Here is a 9,072-nt window from a genome sequence, read left to right as displayed (position 1 = left end):
TTTCTTAGCCTATGGTTCATAATTTAAACTCAAATATCTTAAATAATGAGTGATGGTTGAAAAATTCAAATATGTAATAGTACTTGTATGAAATTCGGAAGTAGAGACCTTACAAAGAAGCTTTACACGAGTGCTCTTATATAGAAGAGCTAGGCATCAGGCTAACGTAATTGATGAGGTCAAAGACATTACTAGTAGACTAGAGATCTTTCCCACCACATGGTCCAGGACAAAGCACAATTTCTCCAGCAACAACATCAAAGAATGTTCCTCCGCTTCCTCCATCGTTAGCTTTTATCTTTTGTAGAGGAAAAGACTATTGACAGGCTTTTGCTTTGCAATATGGTATATGAACACCATTGTCTCCCGAATTACACAACATTTAATGTTATCTCGTTGATGGTTGACCACCTTGATCTCCCATCCAATTACAAGGAAGCCATTCAACACAATGTCCCTTTTGAAAATACACATTGTTGGTGTTCTATGGACACTCTACAAATGAAATATATACACAAACACATGAAGAGACATAAATGATGTTATTGTTCCTTTGTGAGAACCATAGGTGCACTTCATGTCTATATGCACATTCACCTCGATTCTCCTTTTGGTTGTTGCTATCAGTGCATTGTCTATCGTAGTCCATTCCACACTTTACTGGCTTGGTGAGTGAATGGGAGATATATTACCATACCCATTTTGCCTAGGCGTGACATAAGAATGGCTATAAAAAAAGATGTCTTGTAAGCCAATCTCAGAGAATGGACAACAAGCATCTAGTAATTTTTCAAGTTCCACGTAGACATTTTCAAAGGTCCATGTGAAGGATTCTATCGGTTCTCATTCTACAAAATCAGATGGAAAAACATCTACAAGAATCAACAAGCAACGCGAGGTGAAAATAGAAAATCCTATAAACTTTACAGAGAAGTGGGATTATAATTTTCAAGAAACCTCAGTGGAGTGGATGTTGTCCCTAGCTTCAATTGCGAAGCTATATACACATGCTACACCTTCGCTAGCCGTTTTTGTCTTGAGTTTGCTTGAACTCCATATTCTTCCCTTCCAATGGTGTGCTCGAGAAGCTATGTTTCTCCTTGAGACCTTGTTTGCACCTCTTGAGCTTGGCTGCATTGTCATCTACATCAATCGTTTATAGTCGATAGTCACCCAACAACCACTGCCATCTTGTACCTTTCTGCAAGAAATAGACTTAATAACACTTCTATGTCATTGGGCACTTGTTGATGCTATGGAAGGAAGTAGCACCACCTACACACAGAAATTTATGATTAGTCTATGCAAAGCCATGGTCTCAATTCCATAAAGAGCAAGGTTAGAAGGTATAAAAAGAGGGTCAATGTCACCGCTATGCCCCTCCACTTGCAAATCGTCTAAATGAGGAAGAAGGTGCAAAGAATCTATTGAGGAAAGAAAATGCACTCTAGAGAGCTAAATGGGAAGAAGGAGAAGATAACATGTTGAGGAAAGTAAATCCATACAACAGAGAAAATCTAGGAGTAGGATATGCTACAAATCTTCAACTTTAGAGAGAGGTGTGAAATCAGGTTCATGTAGCAATGGAAAGAGATGCAAATTTCAAGGTGGAGTGAAGAGAAGTTAGAGATGGTATAACACACACACACACACACACACACACACACACACACACAGAGGAGGGAGGGAATGACCAACACAATTTTGAAGGGATCCTCTTTTTAGAGGGAGGGGAGAAATTGATAGCAGCCACTTGAGAAAAGACAGATTGGTTGTTACCCAACTTCTTAGATAAAGGTCTTTTTTTTTATTTTATAAGAGATTCTCTTTATATTAAAAAAAAGAGTATCTATGCCTACAAGTTTGACCACTCACTTTTGGGTCCTAACATACCCACCATTTCAGTCCACATGGCATCCACCCATTTTCCCATTCCATAATCCCATTTTTAATCCCATGGAAAATAAAGAGGCGCTCTTAGACCCCATTCCCTTGCTAATGTACTCAATTGCCCATACTCCATCAGAAGTAGCAATGTCATTAAGTAAGTCAAGACTAGTGAAATCAATTTCTATCTTGTCTTTATGTGGAATTTCATCCATGGTGATGGTGCTTCATGTACATCACAATGTTGAAGGTACTCCACAAAAAATAGAGAAGCAGATATGCGTATATTATAAACTCCTATGCAACTTAATGGTGGCAGTGCTTTGGAAAGCGCGCGCACACACACACAGAGGGGGGGGGGGGGGGGGGGGGGGGGGGGGGGGGGGGGAGATGATGATGATGATGATAGCATGGCATGTTTGAGCAACTCCCTTGAGACCTCATCCTAGAACCAAACAGTTTGCCAAATCACCACCTAACCATCCTATATAGGCTTCCCCCTATGTATCCACTTTCCTGTCAACTCCACTCAGGGTAGGACACTTGTACTGACATTACTCCCTCCTTAAAAGAGACTTTTCCTCTTCAAAACTAAGAATGAGAAATCTCACCTAGAGAACACTTTTGGTTCTACACTCTTGTATGTTCTTGTGTTCACTATAAGTAGTGCTTTGCTCATGATATCTTATTTGTAGGCATCATATCCTACATCTATGTAATAGCATGCATCATGCTATATAGTGCATCATTGTTGGGCCTAAATACTAGATTGGGTGGATAACACTAGAACTCATCCAACTGTGAGGACAACAAACCCTGCACCAAAATGAGAGTTGCAAAGGACAAAATCCCCCATTTACAATGTTTGGTAACTATCAATGAGGTGATATCATATAAATCTAAGGTGGATGAGGAGCCCAAACAAGGTTCATTCTTTTTCTCTTCAAGGAGGGAACCCTCTTTGATGATAGAGATGGATCAAAGAGGTGATAGCATAGAAATCTAGGTGGATGAGGAGCCCAAACAAGGTTCATTCTTTTTCTCTTCAAGGAGGGAATACTCTTTGATGATAGAGATGGATCTGTCCATCAAAGAGGTGATGATTCCATCTTCAAAAAGAACATAGCCATTCTTTGACGAAGTCGTCCTCAATTTGACACATGGATTTTTCATATAACTATCCTTGCAATTATAAGTCTGAAAAGTAGAGTTGGATGCTTATAAAGGTGACTTCATGGATTTCTAGCCATCAACAATATAATCTACATGGGTTTTACTATAGTCTTGCAACTTAATGGTGGCAATGCCTTGGAGAGAGAGAGAGAGAGAGAGAGAGAGAGAGAGAGAGAGAGCATGGCATGTCTCAGTGGCTCCCTTGAAACCTCATCCTAGAACCAAGCAGGTTGCCGAATCACCACATAACCATCCTATATAGGCTTCCCCCTGTGTATCCACTTTCCTGTCAACTCCACTCCACTCAGGGTAGGATCCTTGTATTGACATTACTCCCTCCTTAAAGAGAGTTTTCATCTTCAAAAGTAAGAATGAGCAATCTCGATTAGAGAACACGTATGGTTCTACCCTCTTTTAGGTTCTTGGGTTCACAATAAGCAGTGCTTTTTCTTGTAATATCTTATTTGTAGGCTTCATATCCTACATCTACGTAATAGCATGCATCATGCTAAGAAGGTGGTTAGAGAAATCTCACATCTCTATTGCAAGTATTTGAGCAATGGTGTCTTCTATAGCATGGTTGACACCTTAAATATAATCGTTTCAAAAGATACATGTTTCTCTCTTTGACCGCTTCAAGACACATACAATGGGCCTAGATGGCCAACAATTTAATAATGTTGAGTGAGAGAGCACTCTATTACAAGGTGGGAAGAGAAGGATATCAAGAGTGGAAAACAACTTTGAGGTGTCAAGGCGGCCGCTTGCAAACATGGGAGACCAAATTTCAGCTGCTTACACATTACCATTAGGTTTTGGCTCATTCTCTTGAACATTTTCTATATCCTTTTAAGCAAAAGAAAAGGAAGAAAAGAATAGTTAAAAACTAAAATCCATGTTTCTATCTAGTTACTTCAACGATGAGTTCAAGACTACCATGTAACAGGCATGTACTAATAAAGTAGTATGCATTTTGAAAACTGGCTAAGCTTTGAGAAAGTAAAAAGATTGGGGCAAAGTTGATACTCCACTTTTTAGAGGAGGTAGGTAGGTAGGTAGCCTATGCAACTTGCAAGAAGTGCAAGGACCTCTTCTAAAAGGTGACTTCGAAATGTGTATGTACATCACAATGGTGAAGGTACTCCACCAGAAAGTGTGGATATGAGTATATTACAAACTCCTATGCTAGGTACACTTTTGGTGTAGGAGACCGCTGTGATTAGTGGGCGCCCACCGCCCCCTAGGTGGAGTGGACTGTGTGATGGGAGGTGGCCCACGGCTTTTGAGAAAATGGGGGGGCTCATGGGTCATATAATAGGTTACTACCTAGGTCACTCAAATATGAAGCCAATTTGTACATGGGATCTTCACAACCCTTGGTTCCGTCAAGTTTCAACCGCCTCTCTCATCCGCCTATGGCATCGATGATGCGCCGATGCGCCTTGCGAATAGGCCGCCCGCACTGAGACTTTGAGCATACTGCTTTTGCAGGGATCATGTCCTCTCTCCTTGCCACGCGAGGTAAGTGTACGGTATACAAAAGTGCGGGGACCCATTAAAAAAATGGTCATGTCTATGGAGATAGCCGGACAAATGGGAAACGGGCAAAGGACACCACCAAAGAAGTGACGGTTGCGGCTAAAATGAGGCAGGAGGTGGGCTTGGGTCCCGCTTGGCCGGGTGACGTTGCCCTGGCATACGCTTGCGTTCCCATCAAATCGCTCTCTGGTTGTTGCAAGCCGGTCACAGTCTTTTGGCTGCCCAGCAACCAAAAAAAAAAAAACAGCATAAATATACTAATAATTAATAATTTCCATTTATGGTATCCTTTCTGTAAAATCAAGATAATTACTTCTCAACTGTTTGATTAAGATTAAGGTAGTACTATTGTTAACACTTGTATTAAATTGAACAGGATCTGATACGTAGATTATGATAATTAGGAAAAAATTAAATCAGGTGCCAAAATAAAAGCCTAGCTAGTACCTCGAGGATGATGGGCAGAAGAGGATGGTGTAATCAGCATTTGTGCATGTGAAGGTGCTTGTCGGATCGTCGAATGCATAACTGTATGCTCTGGGGCATGCCGACTTGAAAATCTCAGAGTAGCTCGACGGCTTGCACGTCGTCGGATTCGCATATGCTCCTGCACAACAATACCTTGGATCCCCAAATGCATCACATGCACTCTTGCAACCCACTACCACAGATGACCCACCATCACTCATACCCTCTGATACCACTTGCAGCTCAGCGGGACAATTCGTGTTCAAGTCTCGCGCACACCCTGCGGTGCCGCATGTCCCTATGCCGGATGTTGGAACCACGGCGATGGGGATGTTGTACCCATCAACCAGGCTGACATCATAGAAGTCTTGCTTCACATTGGGTTGACGGCCAGCCAAGGTGAACTCAGCCAATGTCGCTGGCGGAGTGGCGCCGGCTCCTTGACATTGTAGCTTACCGCCACAGTCTCCTGATGCACAAGTTCCAGTTCCGGAAGCAGAAAACTTGCACTCGGTTCGACCCCAAAGCCTACCCGACCAACCTGGCGATACTTGGATGCTTGCAGACTGGCCAGGAGCAAGTTCGAAGCCTCCGTTGCCGAGCAAAGTTGAGCCTGCATTTGAGAGGATGCCTGGCCAAACAGGGTATGAGCAGCCATTTGCAATGGTAAACTTGGCCGCAAATGCCACTGGAGTGGTGAGAGCGAGCGACAATATACAGAGGCATCAGAATACAAGCAAAGGAAGAAAGAAATTGTATGGGAAGAGAAAATTGAGCACTAATTATTACCGTTGTTGCATAGAGCTGAAAGCAGGAACAAAGTGGCAATGCAGCAAGGAAGCAGTCCCCCAAGTGTCTCCATTTTTAACACACACACACACAAAGCTATCCCCCCTACGGATGGATGGGCCGACCTCCTGCAGCAAAGAGAAGGGATTGTGTGTGTTTGTGTGAGAGAGCGTGTGCGTGCGAGCGTATTTGTCGAACAAGAAAAGGCATTAATAAGAAAAGTAATATGTGCGCTTGCTTGCCCCTGTCTCACTTAAAGCGCCTTTGGGGGGTATAAAGTGGTAATAACAATGCATTTGATGGAATTGGCAGATTCCCGTAAGCCATGCCTCACAGCCCCAAGAGTCGGACTGAGTACGACCCGGATAAGGCAGAAAGAGAGGGACAGAGAGAGAGAGTAGGCTTCACAACATGGCAAGCTTGCTCACTCTTCTTCTGGAGCCCAGTTCCTGTGTGTGTGTTTGTGTGTGTGTGTGTGTGTGTGAGAGAGAGAGAGAGAGAGAGAGAGGGGGGAGGAACCAGGGGAAGCAAGAGGGGGAGAAGAAGAGATTGCTGGAGAGTCGCCCTCCCCTTATGAAGACCTCCTGGCTCCTATTGTTTATTGATTCTAACCAAAGTTGCCCACTACCCCATGGCCCAACGCCCAAGGCTGTAAAGCAAATCAAAATTCAAGGGCCAACAAACCTAAAGATTTCACCAACCAGCATGGCTACACACACACACACACACTCACTCACTCACTCACATCTTCCTCCTTAAGGCAGAAGTTTGTAACCCCTTATAACTTCCAAGAACAAACAACCTCCCCAACACCCCCCCCCCCCCCCACCCCCCCCCCCCCCCAAATCAGCACTAAAGGGCACGGGAGAAAAGAGATGGGATCCGCGGTGGGGGTCCAAAGGGGGAATCTCGAGGCGGATGGATGGTGGAAAAAAATGGGCGCCGATCGCAGGCTCAGATATTCGAACGCGCGCCACCCCCGTGAGAGCCCAATGCTCTAACCACTACACCCGCGACGAGGAAGTTGACATTTAGGCATACCAAATAATGATAAATAAACGTGGACAGCTCCCCTTGCTTGTCCAAGTTTACCTTTTGGTGTCTTAGTTTACCTCGGCATCCTACGGTTGCGTGCGTCTTAAACTTCGTGTCCGAACTTCGTTGCCATGGATCCCACCACTTGAGCTTCAATAAATCTCCCGTGCCCTTTAGTGCTGAGCCCCCCCCCCCCCCCCCCCGAAAAAAAAAAAACAAAAGAAAAAGACTTTTCATTTTCTAGCATTATAATAAGGGCACCCCAACCACCCTATTCCTTTGAAGTGATGTGTAATGTCATTCACCTTATCAAGCATGTTTCCTTCTCAAAGTACGGGGCATCAAATTAGGGTTTTCTTTGTGGATATTTTCAGGTGCGATCACCGCCTTCTAATGAGCAGTACGACCTCTTCAGTATACTGTATTCTAACGTGTGAGCCGCCTGCGAGGGCACCTTATGCTCATTAATTGGCTACCAATCAGTGTTAGAAAAAAACCCGGGTACAATGTATTTTAACCGGCTAAAATCATAAAATCCCGGTTAGATTTTGAGCTTGCCTTGAAGAAAACCGGCAAATTTACACAACTTTTAGCGTAAATACCTGCAAAAGCTTCAAATTTTGACCTAAAAACCGGTAGAATTTCAAGTTTGCCCTTATTTTCTTTGGTTAAGAAAAATGTATTTTTCTAGCCCTGCTAGTACCAATGGCTTTATACTTCAGTTTGGATATTGATACCTTCAAAGGTAAAAGTAAAGTAGTATCTTTGGCAAAAGCTCCCATATATCCCACCTACTTGTGATGCCATGTGGATGTGTGCCATGATGTTCCTTGAGCTTCACTCAAGATTCCATGAACCTAGGAAGCCATAATCTCTCTTTGTCCTTCACATTTCTTGTCTCTGTAAAGGAAACTAACTAGTCCACGTCACTCTTGGTTCAGGAGGGAGGGAAAAGAAAAGTAAAGTTAGTGGAATTGAGGTGACCTAGATAGATGTCGGTGTGAAAGTAGGATTGATTTATGTCAGACACCCTTGCCCACCAAATTTTAAAGACTTTATGCTTTCTTGGTATTTTAGTCTTTTTTTTTTGGCTTGCATTTTCATGCATAGATACATTCAAAATGCCCACCAATAAGTATAATCCGAAGCAATCCAAATCAAGAAATGGTAACAGTTATCAGGTGTTCATACAACATGCAACGGTTAACTCTATGATGCAATGGGCTCTTCTTAGGTGCAACACTGGCATTATTAATGTAGCTTTGAGAATCTTATTAAGGCTCTATGCAACAAGGAGCACAAAATGTTCATAAGGAACACCTAAGAGCCACAAAAGCTATGGAGACACTTTCTTGAGGTATATGTAATTACATGGATCATTGTAGGTATCGCATGAAAGAATAGCTCAATAGAGCTTCATGGTTAGACTTCTTCCCAAGGTTCACTATTGCAAACGTGTATTGGTAGTCAATACCATATGAGCTTACTCCTTCTCCCTTCATGAATCCCAATGGTTGCTCTACATATCAATTAGCAAGTTGAAGTGTCATTCTTGATTTCTTATTGTTGCGGATCTCCCCACAATCTCCAAACTTGTTTTATCGAGCTATGCCTGCCCCACTATCAAGTATTGCAATAGATTTGACTCCAACATACCCAGTAGACAAGGTGGTATTATCTTCCTCACCCTCATAGTAGTCTCTGACTTTGTCCATTATAATAGGTTTGATTTCCTTTTTAAGAGATTGTTCTCTTTGTATTTTGGTAATACGCTCTTAAGTAAGACCCTTGATTCCATTTTCTCCAAGCCTTTGCTGTGGTGTTTCATCAACTGGAGTCTTATCATCGGTAGTTCACTTATGTCATAAACCATTGAATTTTTGGTGATAAGATTGAGTGTAGATTCCCTAGATCCTAGATCCTAGATCCTAGATCCATGCTCACTTCTTGGTTTTTCATAGTTGAGATCTCTCTTTGTATTGCCGCAAGAATTAAGAAGGGTTTTCAACGTGTTGATTTTGAAGCTTTCAATGTTTCCAAACCCACGTCACCTTCTAGAGATTGCATCTCTAAGTTCAAAGGTGGAGCTGCTAGGAAAAGTTCTTCAAAAGGTGTTGAATCCAAGGTCTCATTGTCGTCCCATGAATCCTTAGTTTTCGGCACCATTAAAGCTGGTTATTT

At 42.7% G+C, this 9,072-nt stretch overlaps 1 protein-coding gene across 2 annotated transcripts; it reads right to left on the bottom strand.

Moving 5' to 3' along the window:
- Positions 1–896: 896 nt before the first annotated feature.
- LOC147458417 (pathogenesis-related thaumatin-like protein 3.5) lies at positions 897–6,551 on the bottom strand. 2 transcript variants are annotated; one of them, XM_086513054.1, is made up of 3 exons: positions 5,857–6,551; positions 5,047–5,755; positions 897–1,275 (listed from the first exon to the last, which is right to left on the bottom strand). In XM_086513054.1, exons 1-3 carry the CDS (start codon positions 5,927–5,929, stop codon positions 1,254–1,256), a joined length of 804 nt encoding a protein of 267 aa, XP_086369180.1. In that variant the 5' UTR covers positions 5,930–6,551; the 3' UTR covers positions 897–1,253. The 2 variants fall into 2 exon arrangements, with proteins under 2 accessions (XP_086369180.1, XP_086369179.1); XM_086513053.1 differs by lacking the exon at positions 897–1,275 and adding an exon at positions 4,012–4,817 and having other exon boundaries at positions 5,857–6,539.
- Between the last annotated feature and the right edge of the window lie 2,521 nt (positions 6,552–9,072).

This window comes from Adiantum capillus-veneris, chromosome 5 (assembly GCF_014529385.1).
Source record: "Adiantum capillus-veneris isolate H3 chromosome 5, ASM1452938v2, whole genome shotgun sequence".
Lineage (NCBI taxonomy): Eukaryota > Viridiplantae > Streptophyta > Polypodiopsida > Polypodiales > Pteridaceae > Adiantum > Adiantum capillus-veneris.
The sequence above is the reverse complement of the archived record's forward strand: the minus strand, read 5'-3'. Positions and strand labels throughout refer to the sequence as shown.

Excerpts from the sequence above, each read along its gene's own strand:
- LOC147458417 (XM_086513053.1), bottom strand. The coding sequence starts at position 5,929 with ATGGAGACACTTGGGGGACTGCTTCCTTGCTGCATTGCCACTTTGTTC. Across the intron at positions 5,756-5,856 it reads TTCAGCTCTATGCAACAACG|TGGCATTTGCGGCCAAGTTT; the intron begins GTAATAATTAGT and ends TCACCACTCCAG. Across the intron at positions 4,818-5,046 it reads TTCTGCCCATCATCCTCGAG|CCAAAAGACTGTGACCGGCT; the intron begins GTACTAGCTAGG and ends GTTGCTGGGCAG.